Here is a 17581-nt window from a genome sequence, read left to right as displayed (position 1 = left end):
AGAATCGCCACTGCTGATATGGACAGACATGAAGCGAGGGAACACTCATTTCGGTCGGCTCGGGAGGGGGTAGTCACGTGGTTTTTAAGTCAGAGAAGTAATAGGCTGTTATTGGATTGATTCTACAGGCGCTTGGCGTGGACGTTGAGGTGCAAAATAACTCAGCCGACACCATATACTGATACTTTGTCATGAACCATTAGTCAGTCCATAGGAAAATTTCACGAGACCCAGGAAGTCTGGATACCATAATCTGATGCAGCAATTATATAATACCACAACTGTGCGATAGGACACTCAGTATATTCCATAAAAAGGTGATAAGGTCATCTTCTAATAAAAATAATGATGTGGCCATCCTCTTGTCACGTTAAAGTCCATCAAGGATCACTTAAATTATCGCTGCGACGTTTAAAAAAAAAAAAAAAAAAAAGCCAAGATATAAGGCGGACTTTGCTACCTGAGGCAGACACCTGCAGTCTACTTGCCCTTGCGTTTCCCAACCGGCGCCAAAAAAAATGAGTAAGGCTTGAGGATATATATATACCGGTACAGCAAGTCACCCAATATGTATGCCGCAGTGCCTGGTTCCCCGTCATTATGCCGAGCACATACCCAATACGCACAATTACCGAGAGGCCGCTGAATGCGAGGAAGTGACAGGCCTTTTAATGGGATAAGCACTTTACGATGACAGGTCGCGGTTTTACCGGCGGAATGTAGGATATATATTAGGGTGAGTATTTGTTGTTGTTTTTTTAAAAACATACCTCCCTCGCTGTGTATCTTCTTGGCTCTCCGGTTGAAGTACATCTTGCTGCTGGGGAACGAGAGTCGGTGTGGCTGGGACGACGAGGCCGGAGCGGTGGCATGCTCATGGCTCACCGGCCAAACAGGGGAAAGCTGCCCCGGGCTGCGGTCGCCGTACCCCCAGCTGATGCTCCTCACAGTTCATTATTTCGTGGTGAGACCGGCGCAGAGGTATATCGTTGTAGGGGGCAGACTCGCGAGCATCAATACCCACGGAATGAGAAGGTCCTATTTCCGGTGAGTGTTTTCAAAATAAAAGTAGCCAAAAGCCGCTCAATTGCGCTCCAGAGGCGTCACCGCACCACCCTTGACATTTCTGAAAACATTTATCGCATCATATTCAACCTATGAAAGCCGAACAAGCTGTGTGGAAACATGCGGATAAGAGTGCCGTAATTTTTGGGACCTGTTATGACATATTCAGCGAAATGAATTGCCTTTCAGTCTCTATCATCATTTGTTTTATTTGTAAAAACTGCAGCCTCGAATCCATACATTAAATACATAATTAAACCATATATGCAATCACACATCTCTATTTAACTGCTTTGTGGTTTTTAAACTCAGCAATTAAATTAATCAGTTTAACATTCACTTGTTTTGTTATCGGAAACATTTGACAGAACGATGGTTTAACCAATTTTCTCCAAATTACACCACTACTGTTACCAGATAGCAGTTTTGCTTGTCTTTGTGTTTTGTTAAAGTCAATAACATAGCTTTTCGGTGAGGACAATATCTGGAATTGATAATGAAATAAAACAAAAACAATCCGCACATGGGTTTAATGGAAAAACATGCGTTCTTTTGGCGACATTTCAGATTAAATGATCATTTAAGAAATTAGCGGATGTCTCAGGCAGTCCTGTGTTAGGAAAGTGACATTAAAAGAATCATGGATGATGAGTGAGCTTGTATTTTTAAAGGCGTCAGTCGCATTTCTATCTTGTCGCTTTACAAAAGTCAATTGACTCTCGGGGCTGCGCATCGGACGATGCGTACACGTTCACGATCCCCAGAACAAAAGCGCAAGTTGGTAACCTACTAATTCGTTCCGAAATGTTTTCCTGTAAATATTTCAGAAACTGAAAACGAGTGGCTGTTTTACAAGACGATAAGGACAAACAAAGGCAGAGGTATTCCTACTTTAATTTTAGTTTGGGGACGTTTTAGGGGAAACCGATAGCCAAGTCTCTGTTCTCCGTGGTCATTAACATTAGATAAACGTTCAAGTTACGTTTTCCTAAGAGCAGCACTTAGACTCTTGAATATACGGTGACCACAAATGTTGTGTCCGTATAAACTGTATATACTAAAACTGATTTAAATATAGTTACCAGTCAACAAATTACTTAGATACGGGACATATTTATCCAAAGTTTTCCACCCACCTACTCATAATAGTTGCTCATGATTTAAGTTCTTTTGTTGTGTCTAGTCTCAGAAGTTTACAGATTTACTCGCACTACAAAAAGACTGGATTTTCAGCAAAATATAGCTTCCAAAACCGAAAACTTGAAGTGTATACAGGGTGCATTAAGCAACTAATCATCAATTAATGTGTAGGATTGGCAAGTCAGTTGGATAAATGCTCAATAGTTTTGCTGCTTACCGTTAACAGTTTTGCTCAGTGCAGCGTGGCGCGTGGGCTTAAACACATTTCATTAATACATTCAGTCATCAAAGTAACATTTTACACAACTGTTAAAGAGCAGAGGAGTAAAGTGATGGGTTTTTTTTTTAAATTACATAGTAACACACTCGTCAAAGCCGTTTTATTTACTCATCACATTGTAACATGTCACATTTCATATTTCAAAGTCTGATTTCCATCTTATTAAATAGGGGCACAATAAATAGTTACGTCTCAACTGTTTGCCCACAGCCCTCCAAGATGGACATTCATTGAACAGAAGGTTTGTGAGAACCAGGTTTAATAAACACTGGGCCTTGCCTTCCCTTCACACACACACTTACAATTAAACCATACACACTTACCACAGTCTCAATTATTCTTACATACTACACTGCATCAACCCTGCAGTACTGGTACTGACATATTAACTGCAGAGATGTAGTAATTCCTGTTTACTGCAACTGTTTTTGTATAAAGTGACTCTGGTAGGAACACATCAAGTGGGTGGTTCAGTCCACCTCGTCCACACAAGAAATTCAGTATCAATGCATGTAATGTAAAAACAAACCATGAAGAGCATAGAGAAACATATTACTCTAACTCTATCTTATTCATATGTTGCGCTCATACTGGAACTCGAGTGAAAAATGTGCTAACAGAGTCTGAGGCTGTGAGCGTGAACAATTTTCCGTCACCTGTCTAAGGAATACAGTAAGAATTTTGGAGTTAACTGGAAACCTGTAAAACTAAACTAAATAATGTGAATTCATTTTTCTATGCCATCTTCCAGGTCTTTTGCTCAGCAGACGTATTGGGCTAAATGTAAGGCGTGGAACTGAATTGCGACAGGAGCCAAGAGAAAACATTCGCTTCGAGACTTCGTTTTCGCAATGTTAACACCAACGAACAGCAAGACAAAACACTCTTCCCTCCATATTGCACAAGTCATACCAACAAGTCTGAATCCCTGATTATCACATGCCTTCTGTATTACGTTTGAATTGTGCTGCGTACGCAGACAACGCACTTATTTCAAGGTGGCAGATTTTAGGGGCTGACCGATGAGTTTCTACACTGCAACGAGTCTTCGAGGCTTTAAGAAATACTAGCAGATGTGCAGTGAAACTTACTTCATAACTGAACAAGCAGCTCGTACAAATTCCAACAAATCATGTATTTCTTTCCAAACAGTAAAGGGACACTTTAAAATGGATGCTGAGGCTTGTGAATGTTTAAAAAAGAAAAAAGAAAAGACTTCTTCTTTCCATTCTGAGCAGATGGCATGTAAGTTGCGTCTTACTTCAGAAACCTTTTAAGCGGTGGCAAGTTATTTACAGCCTATACTGATTCAATAAAGTGATTTGTATTGTCCAGTTGTGAAAAAGATATGTCACATGTATCAGACATCAAAGAGATTAAGCAAGATTATTCAGCGGCGGCTACAAGAGCTTCTTAAGCACAAATGCCATCTTTTGAAAAAATGGACCTCCGAAGCTTTATGAAAGGAGTTAGCAACCAAGGTCACAGAAAGAGGGAAATAAAATGAGCTGCTGAAAATAAAAGTCTAAAAAAATAAAGTTTTGTTAATTCTTTGCATTTATAGTTTCTTTTTCCATCCTTTTGGTTCAGCCTTCTTTAACTCAATGGATATTTTCAAATAAATCAAACCATGAAAGCACTATGTACATGCAAAGCCAACTTGAGTTGGCTCAGTTCAGCCAGCCATGAGCGTAATGGTTATGTTTGTGAGCAAACAGGTCAGTCATGATGCACTGCAAGTATAGGCTGCCTGCAGATGGGGCAGGTGTTGTTTTCAGATAGCCAGCGGTCAATGCAGTGGATGTGGAATTCGTGGGAGCAGGGCAGACGGCGCAGTTTGTTGCCTTGAGCATATTCATTGATGCAAACGCTGCATGCACGACCCATCTCGCCCTCCAGGCTGGCCTGACCATATGTGCGCGTGGATAGATTATCAATTTGCTCTTTGGTCAAGCCTCTGGGATGTTCGTCGTCTTCGTCATCATTGAGCAAAAAAAAGTGTGCCAACCGGAGGATGGGTAGGGTGCCATTTTCAACTAGGTTGTTGGTGTCTCTGCTGTTGGTCCGTCCATCTGTGGTGCCCACTACTCCTCCCCCGCCTCTGGCCTGCCCACTCTGGTCATCATCACTCCCCACCAGTCCGACCCTCTCCTGAACAACCTCGCCTGTATCAACCTGGCCAGGCACACTGTCACTTGTATGTAGACGACTTGCAGGGCTATTGTTACCATTTATACCACTACTATCTGAATGGCTTGGTGCAACAGCCTCAGAATCAGCCTCAGTCTCCATTAGGGAGCTAAGCTCCCCAAATCCAGTCATAATCTGGCGCAAGATGGAGCGTAGGGCAGTGGAGTTGGGCTCTCCCAAGCCAGTTTCGCTGATGCGCCTCAGTGGAATCCGTATAGTGCTCACATAGGTCCGGATCCCAGCTCGCTCAGAACGGGAGATGGTGCGTCTGAATCCACCGCTGTCACTTTCGAATGTGACAGTATTCTCAGCGACCCGTGCCCGGGATCTGGTTCTGCTAGCGATGCTGTCTCGATCGCGGTTTTCACCAGGCCGAATCCTTCTCACCTGCAGGTCCAACATGATGGTTGGGTGTCGTCTCACCACTGAACTTCCTGATCCTAATACATGCGATTCGCTCTCACGTTCTACTGTCTCTCCAGCTGACTCTGCTAGCGCAGCAGGTTCTGACACAACCTCCCCAGTTTCCATTGACACAGAGGTAGTGACGCTGCCTGGCTCAACAGTGTCAATGGCAGAGCCATTGAGGCTACTGCTGGATGGTGGAGGGGTGCTGACAACAGGTGTTCTGTGCAAAGGGGAACGACTTCGCCGTGACATGCGAGATGAAGCCCCACTACCTGTTGCAGCCCTGCGTGCACGACCACGAGATCGAGTCCTACTGCCACGTGATTCATGTCCCACAGCTGGGGCTTGTGACCCTGACTGCGGTGATACCCGGGGACAGTCTAGAGAAGCAGACACGTCATCATGCCTCTGCTCTACTTCTACATTCAGGGGTTGATGTTGAAAAGGTATGGTTTGATCAACAGAAGGGTTGGAAACACTGGGAGGGGGTGCTAAAGAGTGCAAAGTGGTACCCCTACTCTGAGCGGCAGCTGGGGTGGCCTCCGGGGGAGGCAGTGCAGAGGGGCTCATAGAAAGTGTGGCAGTGCTGCTGCGTGTACGCCGTGTCTGCATCCTTCTACTAATGGCTGGGCAGGGGGAGGGGTACGGCGCTGGCCTCGATGTGGCTGAAGGGCGAGAGCTGGAGAGGGATGAAGCCGTGCGTATCGAGGGTGCAGCTGTGTTAGGAGCAGTCACTGGCAAATCTGCTCTTTCCGCAGTGTCCATAGTGTCATTCTGTTCTCCCGGCTCTGGCTGATCATGGTTTATGTTGATCTCTAAGCTAAACCGGAATTCCCCACTGTTAGGGTTGGTCCGACTGACAGCACGCCATGTCTGGTTTCCACTCTGCCCACTGCGAGTAGCGTTTCCAGTGCGTCTGAAAGTGTTGAGCCACTCCAGCAATGAATCACCATTAGATGTTTCTGCTCTGGGCTCTATGCTCCCTGTTGAAAAAGAAAAGGCAAGACTAAGTAAGCTAAACTGTACTGGACAAGCTCCTTGTAATGAACTAGCTTCACAGAAGTTCCATTGAGAGTTATTGTCAAGACCAAATTCGTTATGTTATGTTATGTTATGTTATGTTATTCTGTGACATCTTTAGCTTCTTCAGTCATGAAAAGGGGACTAATGAAAACCGGACTACCTCCTGACAAGTTAAAGCCAAGTTTGGAAAGGCAGCATAGAGAGACAAGACCCTTCTCCCCTTCCTACCTCCCCCTCGTCTTCCTCCAGCCCCTCTCTCCTCTCCATCACTGGTACTGCTCTGCTGTTCGCCAAAGTCAGCAGTCTGTGAGCGCTGCTCAGTGCGGGGCTGAGATGACAAACGCTCTTTTGCTCCATCCAGACGCAGCCGGAGCTCCTCCGCAGTCACCTCCCCTGTAGAACATATAACAAATATGGACATGCATACCGTTATGTGCCTTAAGTATTGGAGGAGCCATCCCTGCACCTAGATTTTACTGAGTCTGGCGAGCAGATTTTAAAGTTCTTTCTTTGTAAGAACTGTGACTTCACAATACGCATACAATTTTGTATGTAGAGCTCTTTCCTGCCCATAAAATCCAACTGAAAACTAATATTTCAGTGGCTACTCTTCTTTTCAATGTTGTGCTTTGCCGATGGCCACTATTTGGTCACTTTACAGCTGCCAGCACACGGAGACCAATGTTACTTGTTAAGGGCACTCACCAAGCTAAAAACCAGCTGATCTGTGCATCTCTAAACATAATACATATATTGTAAACCTTTTACACATGAAATATATAAAAAAGAATGACTACACTAACAATCCCAGTTAGTACTTAAACAGTATGTGTCCCTCCTCACCAGGAGTGCCGAGCAGGTTGCTGTCTCTCATCAGGCGGTACTCTTCTTCACTCAATTCATTAATGAAGTGGTAGTATGCTTCCTCCCGTCGAAGACGCTCTGCCTGTCTCCGCCGTTCGTCTCCCCCACCAGGAGGGTCCATCACCATGAAAAGTGCTGGGAAGCAGATGAGCAATGGGTGTCAGTCAGATATTCAGAGAGAGTCATCTAAACCTACAAACCACAGCTATTCACAAGTGGACGTTTGTCTTTTCACAAGGGGACGTGTCATCACCAATTAAAGCTCAAATAAAAAAATTTAAAAAACGAATGCAGCAGCTAATGGATATTTGATCATATTATAAGCAGATGAAAAACGGTCGTTGCCTGCGGCAACATAATCTGCGCTTACAGTGTTGAAATGCAAACTAGTGCACCAATTAAAACTGCTCGATTAGCACCGTCTTTCAGTTAAAGAGCTAAACCATAGGCCGTTTGTAGAATCAACGCCTTCCATTTTCTATCGAAAGAGTCTACCAACAATTGACTCAGTAAGGCTATGAAAATCTTGCTACCCTTTAGCATGAAGGTTGGCGCAGTAGATGATCTATTTTGACAAAGTGAACAAATGCTTAATTCACTAACAGTAATTGAGAGCCAACAAATTCCCTAATACCGAGACAGTCCACGATAGGTGATATAAAACAAGTGACAATAATATCTACGGAAGGCCATGTCGGAGGCAGGGCAATAAAGCAACAAAACTGGCGTTGTCATCCTGGTCAGCGACCAATCGCCGCCCTAGTCTAATTGATTGACACGTCGGCCGTCCAATCGCTGATCTACAGGGGCGGAACATGAGAAACTAAACCGTGGTTTCCTCCATGTAAACGCAGGGCAAAGAAGGAAAGACAAAGAATCTTATCACCACTATTAAACAGTAAAATTATTTAGATGTTTACACCAGACAGTGATATACTGCATTACCGTCCAAATACATCGGTCAATTTCAAAAACATTTCAAAACTGCGAATTGTCAATTTGAATGCGCAGTGCTTCAGCTGCTAACTAAGCGCTAGCATGCTAGCACAACCAACGTTAGCGAATAGCAATCAGTCGACACCAGAGCTGACTCGCCAGCGAGATGCGAGCCTGAAAAACTCATCGCATATTGACATGTCAAACAATTACATCAAGCGGACAATATACACGGAACTTAATCAAATTGTACTTTTATGAATGATGACAGTGACATTAGACGGAATTAAGTACCTGACAAAGCAGCTATAATATGGACGGTTCACTCTGCTCCCCCTGTCTCTCGAACCAAGATGGGACCAGTGGTACAACATTACGTGGTCCGTCAAAAACAACCTACCCGGATCATTAGTTCCTGGGATGCACAATATTGACAAACATGTCGACAGTCTTGTTGTCTCCACATAATATTAACGTAATTTATTCTCTTTTTGGGAGCCTACTCTTTTAAGCTGTAGCATTTCAAATGGTAACGCTACAGTTTTTACTTCTTTTTTTTTTTTTTTTACACGAGTAGACTTTTTGGATATTATTTCCGAATAAATCTACAGCTTTCTGATTTACCATTTTGCTATATACCACAGAAAATGGTGTGTATCTGTATGAAAACTTCCCAGATAGCTAGAAACCCTAAAACATGAAAGCGTATTAAAGATGAATTCTTAAAATAAATAAGTAAATAGAATTATATCGGGTAGGTATTATATTATATGGCTGAGCAGCTTTTTTGTGTTTTATAAAGTGTATTTTAGCATAAAGTTTTGGTTTGATAAACCAATAAATCCCAGTTTCAGGTGACCAATATGCACTGCTTCTTAAACGTATTTTTTCTGCTGTCTATGTCTTGTCAGATGTTTTGCTCTATATTGATATGATCCTGTATTTGAATTCAAATAGTTAAACGTTGAATGTGTCTTTGACAAAAAAAGTATTACAATTGTTTTCTGCTCTTGAGGGATGACAATAAATCAAGTGCCATACGTTTAGGGGAGATATATAATAAGATATTCCAGAAACTTCTTATTCTGGTGAATTCAAACAGATTGATATTTTGTGATAAACAAATGCAGATTTAATTGTGTCTGTATTGAGCCACAAAAAAATACAACAATAAGGCAAAATAAGAAACCCCCTTTTCACAACTTAAAGCTGTTATAACTGATCAAATTGATACCACAGCTCAAATTTATTACGAGAATGAATTTCCAGGTGGTAGAAGTCTGTCTGCCCGTTTTCATGTCCTCTTTCTCTGCTGCGGGGCTCTCTTCGCGACGTTTTACGACAATGCCGTGCGTGAATACGGCGTTACAGACTGAAGTGCGTCTCTTTAGAGCAGATACCGGCTGAGAGAAACGCAGCAACAAGAAAAGGGGATATATATCCGGGCTCGTTTCTACCTGGACGGCCTCAGAGCACCGCGCATTCCCCTCCGGGACATTAGATTTGACACAAAAGCTTGATGTGGAAGCTGGGTTAAAGGAAGAAAGGGCCACGCTGGGGAAGGCAACTAGCTGAAATATCAAACCGAGCTCGTTGGAGGAGCCCAGTTGCCTCCCAAGCGACGCTTTAAAAAAGGAAGGAGCGCGTACGTTTAGCCCAAACCAAGGTTAAAAAATGGACTATGACTTTAAAGTGAAGCTGACCGGCGAAAGGGAGCGTGTCGAGGATCTGTTCGAGTACGAAGGATGCAAAGTGGGAAGAGGCACCTACGGTCATGTGTACAAGGCGAAGAGAAAAGATGGGTGAGTTGATGACCAGCAAGGCCTTCAGCCTGTGAACCCTGCGCCAGGCCCCCTCCCTCTCCCAAATAAATTTTAATGACTTCTCTCATTTTACTCCCTTTCAAGGCAGCTGGCAGAGGTTGCGCTAGCTGCAGATTTACTTAGACAAATTGAAATGGTCTGCATGTTTGGGATGCTGATTAGGCTTCGTGTAGCATGAATTACATTGGTTACCATTGCGATTGTGGCTTTCCTTTCTTTTCGGTGGGATGCTGATGTTGTTTCAGCATGTCTTACACGCCCGTTTTATGCCGTGTTGTTGAACTGTGGACACTTTTTTATTATTATTATTATTATTATTATTATTTTAAGTTTATCGCAGTTGAGGTTCTTTCTAGGTGATCTTGTGCACGTAGCACTTGGCAGGTGCAAGTGTGTGATGGTGTCAAGTTGTAGTTTTTAGGATGAAGTGGTTAATCTCTCTGCAAGCACTTATAGTACATCAACACGCAAACATTTTAGGTTATACTGTATGTGTGAATGTATAATATTTTTATTTGTGCTAAAAACAACATGAGGTTATTTATATTACTGAGAAGCATGATGATATTTGCACCTCATCATTACTTGCCAATTATAGCTTTTAATGTAAGTGCCAAATGACAACTGACAGGCAGATTGGGTCTGATTTGCCGTGGGTATGGCTGTTTTTGTAAATTTGTCTCAGGAATTGTGTCATTGCAGTGTTGGAAGACAGAAGCTTACAGCATTTATCTGAAAATGTTCCATAAGTGTGCGCTTCACACGTAAGCATGGTTGCAGAAGTAAAGCTTCAACAAGAAAATTTCCTTCAGTTCTAATTTGCTTTGGAGTGTTTTTATCCAATGTTGTTATTTCATAATTGAAACTGTAAAGCTCTCAGGCTGTTTAATCCTACAGTGTAAGATTAAGGTGTTTCCTTGTTTGTCCGGTGAATGTGTACATTTGAAAAGTTGGAAGTATATGTCTGCATGTGCCCATGGGCCATCTTGAGGATAGTTGGAATAATAGATTATTTCCAAAGCTTGTGAGATATGATGCTTTTCTGTATTTCTGATAAAAAATACTTGGACACATCTGTACATCAGCTATCAGCACATCAACCAAAATTAGGTAGAAGATATCAATGCATTAAAAATGAGCATGAAATCTATTTTAGAGAAGATAATGCTTAAGTTTTAGGTTTGTCTAATTAAGTAATGATGGAAAAGGGGCATGAAATAGAGTTGGAGACGGATTCGCCCTAACGGTAGTCATTTTTGGCTCATGGTTTTAGTGTGGTTAACCCTTAGGATGTCAGGGCGCCACCCCACCTTCTCCTCAGAAACTCTCCTGCTGTTTCTAATGCGCTGTTACAATCATAGCTGTGTGCAGACCAAAGCTGGGGAGCTACTTAGCCCATACGAGGCCCATTATCACATCCTGGGTGATAGTGGCTGCAGTGATCAACACAGAGTGTTTAGAGATGTCGACATTACTTGTGTTTACTAGACTCCGTGAGCTAAGTTGTGTTGCGGCATTTGGCCAAGGCCTGAGGAGGGCACAAAGCATGGGTTTATGAGATGATTTAGGCCAGGGAGAGGGAGGGGTTGTAACCAACTCATTCAAGTGAGAGCCAGTCCCAATGCTCTGTTTGTCCCTCCCCAGCTGCCACACAGGGCCTGTTTCCTCTCTCCTTCTATTGTTTTGAGCCTCAGAGGTGAGCTTGATTACATAAATCTGGAGGTAATGCAACTCAGCTTCTTCAGAGACCCTGTGCCAGCTGCCAAGCCCCCCTCCCTTATTTCTGTTTCTGTGCAGACGGCTCTTGGGGGGCTCCAGTCTAGTCTGGTGTTGATGTACCTCTGCCTCTCTCTGTGTTTGTAGGAAGGATGATAAGGACTACGCCCTCAAGCAGATTGAAGGCACCGGCATCTCCATGTCGGCCTGCAGAGAGATTGCAGTAAGGGCTGCTTGGCTTACTCCTATCTTTTTTTTGGTCTGTGATGAACCCCGTCATACCAGTATCCTCACTGATTAGTCCTTTATGTAATTCGGCTTTTCTTTTGTTGAGTATGCAACAGATGTGAAATACAGTCACAGAAATAAAAAATAAAATAAACATTTGTTGTTTGGACCTTTGTGTTGTACTGCCCTGACTTGTATGGGTCCACTCCTGGTATGTCGTACTTACAGTAACCAGTGCTGTTTAAAAACTACTAAGAATGAGGATTCCCATAAAATAACCTGGGCGGATCGCCTCCCTCATTATTTCATTGTTGTTCATGCTATTTGCCGTGACATTGTGTGGTAGTTCCTCTGAGCGAGCTCGTATGTTGCAGCTGCTGCGGGAGCTGAAGCACCCCAATGTCATCTCGCTGCAGAAGGTGTTCCTGTCACATGCTGACCGTAAAGTATGGCTGCTCTTCGACTACGCAGAACATGATCTCTGGGTAAAATGCAAACACACACTGAAGCACAACTTATCAAGCATGAGATGATTTTTGAGGAGAAATGCTTGTTTTTCAACGAAAACACACGCTCGTTAATTTGCGGGCAGTACACTTAGTTTGCAATGAGGTTAAATATGTCCGGTCCCTCTGTATATTTTCCGCTCATGTATAAATATGTCCTTTTTTTTCCCTTTTTAAAAAAAAAAAAAAATGCATTTTCAAAGTTGCAGAATAATACGAACGTTCTGTCACACACAAGGAAGTAAACTCAAAATGGTGCTGTGTCTCATTAAAACCCATGTGTACAACAAGAAGTACTTCACATTTGGTGGTTAAGTCTCGTCCGTATTACAGTCAGCAGTTACAACTGGCAGACTATCAGAGCTGAGCTGATTACATTTTCCACCACAGAGCCGCTAAACGCGCATTCCCCTTCCAACGAAGTGGAAACACATGCCGCAAACATCAGCCTTATAAGCCTTGCTCGTTGCAATCTTACGTTGGTAAAACGGGTGTGTAGAATAGGATGCATTTCAGCCTGAGTGTATAAGCCCATCACAGTGACATTTACTTCTTTACTTTTTTCACCCCTGTCTTCCCCTAGCACATTATCAAGTTTCACCGAGCATCCAAGGCCAACAAGAAGCCACTTCAGCTGCCGAGGGGAATGGTCAAGTCTTTACTGTACCAGATTCTGGATGGCATCCATTACCTCCACGCCAACTGGGTCCTACACAGAGACCTTGTAAGACGATTGGGGTTGGGGGCTGTTTAGGTGGGGGGGTGGTTGTTATGGAGACCATGTGATGTAACGGTCTGTCTTTGGAAGCTATAAAAGTTCACTTGCACACACAATTCCAAAAAGATTGGTGACATTATTTAAAATGAAATTATGAATAATTTAAAAAATAGAATGCAATGATTTGAAAATCTTATAAACTAATATTATATTCATGATAGAACATGTTGTTCTATTGGGAATAAAATGAAATTCTGCCAATTTGACCTGATTGGATGCAACATGTTCCTCAAACTGTTTCTTCTTAGTACCGCTTACTTTTCCAGCTTTTCGTTCCTCCACACGTCACCGTGTGTGCCTGCCATCAAACTAAAGATAGGCACTTTGTTTTTAATGAGTAAAAAAGCGCCCCTTTGCATTTGGAGTTTAGTTTAAACAAGTAAAACATGTGTGGTGTGCAGCTGTTAATTTACTATTGATGATATAATTTCAAGTCATCTTTCTGTCTTGTAATTGTTTGGTACAAGGTTGATTTTATAAAAATATTCGTCATTTAAAGCGGTTTTTTTTGTAGGGTGCAGTTGAGTTATTTGTCCACTAGGCGGCAACAAATTGTTTTTGATTGCACTCAACGTGCAGTACTGAAGTTTTGCAACTGAGCCAAACAAAGCTTGGCCCCTTGCTGAGCTGTTGTCACACATGTAGATAGTTTTGTAATCACGGTTTTGTCTTTCTGCTTGTTTCCATCAGAAACCAGCTAACATTCTAGTGATGGGAGAAGGGCCTGAGAGGGGTAGAGTTAAGATTGGTATGTATCATCCCTTGTTTTTCTGCCTGTCATCGAGCATAGTTTAGGTTTGATTGCGCTCCATTGACAATATCGTCTGTTGTGCAGCCGATATGGGGTTTGCTCGTCTCTTCAATTCACCACTGAAGCCTTTAGCCGATCTCGACCCTGTGGTGGTCACTTTCTGGTACAGAGCACCTGAACTGCTGCTGGGGGCTCGGCACTACACCAAAGCCATCGGTGAGACTTGGTGCTACTCTCCGTGTGCACGTGTGCGGCCAGTATTACTGATTTGAGTGACAGCGTAATAAACGAGCGCTGTGCTTTTCTCTCAGACATCTGGGCGATTGGCTGCATTTTTGCGGAGCTGCTGACGTCTGAGCCCATTTTCCACTGTCGCCAGGAGGACATCAAGACCAGCAACCCCTACCACCACGACCAACTGGACCGCATCTTTAATGTCATGGGCTTTCCTGCTGGTAAGACTCCATGAGACACTGTGGAATGTATTTATTTATTTATTTTTTTTCAAATGATTGCATTAATGTTGTTTAATGAAAGGGTTATCATTTTCTGTTCTTGGCTGAGACCGAATATTTCCTTGATCTTGACTTGTTCCATTTCTGAATTCAGTAATGTGGTCTGCGGGCCCTGAAGCCCAGTACACAGTCTCCACACAGGAAGCCAAGTCACAAGCATAGATACATTAGCTTGCAGGACTACATTTGAACCAATATTTTCCAGTTCATTTAAGCTCCTCTTGATCTTCCTTTTCCCCTCTGTCATCTTCGCTACTTTTGTTGTGTAATGCACTGGCTTTTACTAAAAAGCTCAAAGCGAACTGATGGGAAACAACCTGGTTAACTGAGTTCTGTAGAGTTAAGTTTTAAGGAAGACTCGGTCTGCTCTTTTGGAATCTGTGAGTTGCTGTGGGGCAGTCATGAGCAATTTTCTGTTCCAAACCCTACAACCCAAATAATCTTTTCTTGAAGGGAGCGAGGGTGTAGCATGTTGTAATCCTGTCTTCCCCTCATTTGACAGATAAAGACTGGGAGGACATCAAAAAGATGCCAGAACACTCCACACTGATGAAAGACTTTAGAAGGAACACGTGAGTCACCTCTGCCCTAGTTTTTTTTTTTTTTAGTCATTTAATCAAAGTAAAGTATACAGTCTACTGATTGAAAATACTTTTTTTGTGTCTATGCTAAATTCCTATTTAACTTTTTTAATAATCATGCATAGATGAGGTATTTGCACTGAAGGCATCATGGTGATTAAAATCTGTTCTTTCACAGATACACAAACTGCAGCCTTATAAAGTACATGGAAAAACATAAAGTTAAACCAGACAGTAAAGCATTCCACTTGGTGAGTTAATGGAGTCCTCACATGGGTTTGATTGTTGAACTACTAGTTGTGCTATGGCTTCTTCTTAGAGACTTAATCAATACGTGCAATATGTTACAGCTGCAAAAGCTATTGACCATGGACCCCATCCGTAGAATCACGTCAGAGCAGGCAATGCAGGACCCTTACTTTTTAGAGGAACCCCTACCCACCTCTGAGTAAGTTATGGCAAATGCACACATATATGCCGTCTACATCCAGTTTATCTACAGTATCTTGTGCTATTTCTTAGCTCAACTCACATGACCGAGGGACCTTTTGAACAGGTCTCTTGGCTAATTAGATCTGAGTCATGGGAATACATTTTTGAAGATGACACGCTTTTCTGCCTTTTTTCTCCAGCGTGTTTGCAGGCTGTCAGATTCCTTACCCCAAGAGAGAGTTCCTGACAGAGGAGGAGCCAGAGGACAAGGCAGACAAAGTAAAACATCAGTGTGCCTTCCGCTGTCTTTCTAGTCATTGAACACGCTTGTTTCATGAGGGTCTTTATAGGAAAATAAAGGGAAACAGAAGTAACATAGTAAATGTAGAGTCGAGTTCAGCCACAACATCTTGTTTCACTGCTAACAATCTACAAAGAAAATGCAGTATACACATGTACAACAGTCTGTCGTTTTTTGGGGCTTTTTAGAAGAACCAGCAGCAGCAACAGGGAAACAACCACACAAATGGGGCGGGGCACACAGGCAACCCCGACAACAGCCACGCCCAGGGCCCGCCTCTGAAGAAAGTGCGAGTTGTCCCACCCACCACTACCTCAGGTGGCCTCATTATGACCTCAGACTACCAGGTAAGTCTGTCTGTCTTATACACCTGCCACCATTGTACCTCCAGGTCACAATGCACCTCCATCCATCCAATTATTCCTGAGAGTCCAGACCCTTGCAGCAGGCGCAAGGATCAAATAAGACAATCTGAGTATAGTGGCTGCAGATGTTAGATGATCTGGTTTTGAGCACTTCAGAGCTTTGATAACATTGTAGCATCTTTGTGACTGTTTCAGTTTTCTTACTTGCAGCTTTATTGTTTTTTGTTTTTTTTTAACTGCCCCCATGTGGCGAAAAGGCTGTTACTGCAGATTTAGACCGACATGTTACTACTTCATGAGTGCAGATTGCTTGCTGAGCATCATAAGCATTACAGATGAAACTAACATTTAATGTATCAATGTTTTCTTTGACCCTGCAGCGCTCCAATCCACATGCTGCCTACCAGAACCCTGGACCAAGCACAACACTGCCCCAAAGCAGCATGGGATACTCCTCTACCTCCCAACAGCCACCCCAGTACTCCCATCAGACCCACCGCTACTGAATCATCCCTCTGACGCATACACATACATTTCTGGACACATGTACACACATGGCCCCCACCACGCCCACCTGAACGAATGTACTGAGGAATGTGGGGATGTCCAAGGCAACAAACCTTCCCAGTGCCAACCCCCCCCACAAAGGGCACCTTCTCTACAGTACGTTAGGCCAGGTTAACTTGTTTCAGATAACACAGCACAACCCCAGTATTAGAAAACACAGCATAGAGCAAAGCTCAATAGGTGAAACACAATGTGGGAGGATGAAAAGAAAGGATATATGAATGAGTCCAACCTGCGTCCGTTACTCGGACATAATCAGTTGTGTCAAAAGGAGGTGGCTTGGTTTGGAGGACACATGTTTATCTATTGTGTCGTCTCCTCTGCTTCACCTGTCTCCTCCACCTACGCCCAAATCCCAGTCAGCTCCCCTCTTCTCCTCAAAGTCTGGATGAGCCTGAAAGCTGCTATGTGACTGCCAGCATGGACAGATTCCCAGTCCGTCTGTCCGTTCGTTTTGTGTTTATGGTCCTGAGAGGGCCTCAGCTGAGGACTGAACTGAGCTGCTGTGAAGCAAACCGGGAGGATGCGGAGCCCCTGCAGCTGTGGCGTTTAGGGCTTTTGTTCAGAGAGGACAAAAAAAAAAAAAAGACAAAAATTGATTTTACTAGTTTATAATTTAATCTGTTTTTCGTGGTTTTGTTTTCAAGGCAAGATTGGCATAGCAGCTCGCCTGAATCCGAGCACTCGGCCACTGTATGCTGTGGGTAAGCCTTACGACATAATGACAAAACCAACCGTTCGCATGGAGGGTTACAGATGGAACATACATTGTACTGTATTGTATTGAAATATTTTACATGAAACGAGTATCCTGACAATAAAAGCGGAAACATCCATTTTGTTATTTTGAGAGTATGTGTGTAATGTCAGCAGTACTGTGATGTTGATTTAAAGATGGGTGCTGTTGTTTCGTACTTGAATTTCACTCCTCTGCAGCTCAGTTCAGATAAATCATGTTAGCCAGCAGGAAGAGAGCTTTTAAAATCTCTTGCTTGCTAACAGTTGTGTGGGCTGTACTTAGTGTTTGCTTCTAAATAACACTTATTGTCAAAGAAAGGTTCTAAGAAGGGCTTCTCATCTATGAAAATGCCACGTGTTTATAGATGTACACC

The 17581-nt window shown here is 43.1% G+C and overlaps 3 protein-coding genes across 3 annotated transcripts in view; 1 reads left to right on the top strand and 2 right to left on the bottom strand.

Moving 5' to 3' along the window:
* The window catches only part of atp8a2 (ATPase phospholipid transporting 8A2), a 43856-nt gene extending 42823 nt beyond the window's left edge, over positions 1 to 1033 (bottom strand). Inside the window, 1 exon segment of the mRNA XM_075453097.1 lies at positions 771 to 1033. Coding sequence (XP_075309212.1) covers positions 771 to 813 — 43 coding nt within the window. The 5' untranslated portion in view covers positions 814 to 1033.
* A 1538-nt stretch (positions 1034 to 2571) lies between these two features.
* On the bottom strand, positions 2572 to 8279 carry rnf6 (ring finger protein (C3H2C3 type) 6). Its single transcript, XM_075452356.1, has 4 exons — positions 8201 to 8279; positions 6950 to 7105; positions 6335 to 6499; positions 2572 to 6066 (listed from the first exon to the last, which is right to left on the bottom strand). The coding sequence occupies exons 2-4, from the start codon at positions 7095 to 7097 to the stop codon at positions 4205 to 4207; spliced, it is 2175 nt and encodes a 724-aa protein (XP_075308471.1). The 5' UTR covers positions 7098 to 7105; positions 8201 to 8279; the 3' UTR covers positions 2572 to 4204.
* A 993-nt stretch (positions 8280 to 9272) lies between these two features.
* On the top strand, positions 9273 to 17305 carry cdk8 (cyclin dependent kinase 8). The gene is made up of 13 exons (XM_075452581.1): positions 9273 to 9708; positions 11593 to 11668; positions 12048 to 12158; positions 12763 to 12903; positions 13648 to 13705; positions 13793 to 13924; positions 14020 to 14163; positions 14726 to 14795; positions 14983 to 15055; positions 15155 to 15252; positions 15437 to 15515; positions 15726 to 15884; positions 16283 to 17305. The coding sequence occupies exons 1-13, from the start codon at positions 9581 to 9583 to the stop codon at positions 16406 to 16408; spliced, it is 1395 nt and encodes a 464-aa protein (XP_075308696.1). The 5' UTR covers positions 9273 to 9580; the 3' UTR covers positions 16409 to 17305.
* The last annotated feature ends 276 nt before the right edge of the window (positions 17306 to 17581 follow it).

The sequence above is a fragment of the Odontesthes bonariensis genome, chromosome 20 (genome assembly GCF_027942865.1).
Source record: "Odontesthes bonariensis isolate fOdoBon6 chromosome 20, fOdoBon6.hap1, whole genome shotgun sequence".
NCBI classification, from domain to species: domain Eukaryota; kingdom Metazoa; phylum Chordata; class Actinopteri; order Atheriniformes; family Atherinopsidae; genus Odontesthes; species Odontesthes bonariensis.
Note: the sequence above shows the minus strand (reverse complement) of the source record. Positions and strands in the feature narration are given on the sequence as shown.

Coding starts and splice junctions, on each gene's coding strand:
- cdk8 (XM_075452581.1), top strand. CDS start 9,581: ATGGACTATGACTTTAAAGTGAAGCTGACCGGCGAAAGGGAGCGTGTC. Junction 9,709..11,592: donor AAGGCGAAGAGAAAAGATGG/GTGAGTTGATGA, acceptor CTGTGTTTGTAG/GAAGGATGATAAGGACTACG. Junction 12,159..12,762: donor ACGCAGAACATGATCTCTGG/GTAAAATGCAAA, acceptor GTCTTCCCCTAG/CACATTATCAAGTTTCACCG.
- rnf6 (XM_075452356.1), bottom strand. CDS start 7,097: ATGGTGATGGACCCTCCTGGTGGGGGAGACGAACGGCGGAGACAGGCA. Junction 6,500..6,949: donor CAACCTGCTCGGCACTCCTG/GTGAGGAGGGAC, acceptor TATGTTCTACAG/GGGAGGTGACTGCGGAGGAG. Junction 6,067..6,334: donor TGGAGGAAGACGAGGGGGAG/GTAGGAAGGGGA, acceptor CTTTTTCAACAG/GGAGCATAGAGCCCAGAGCA.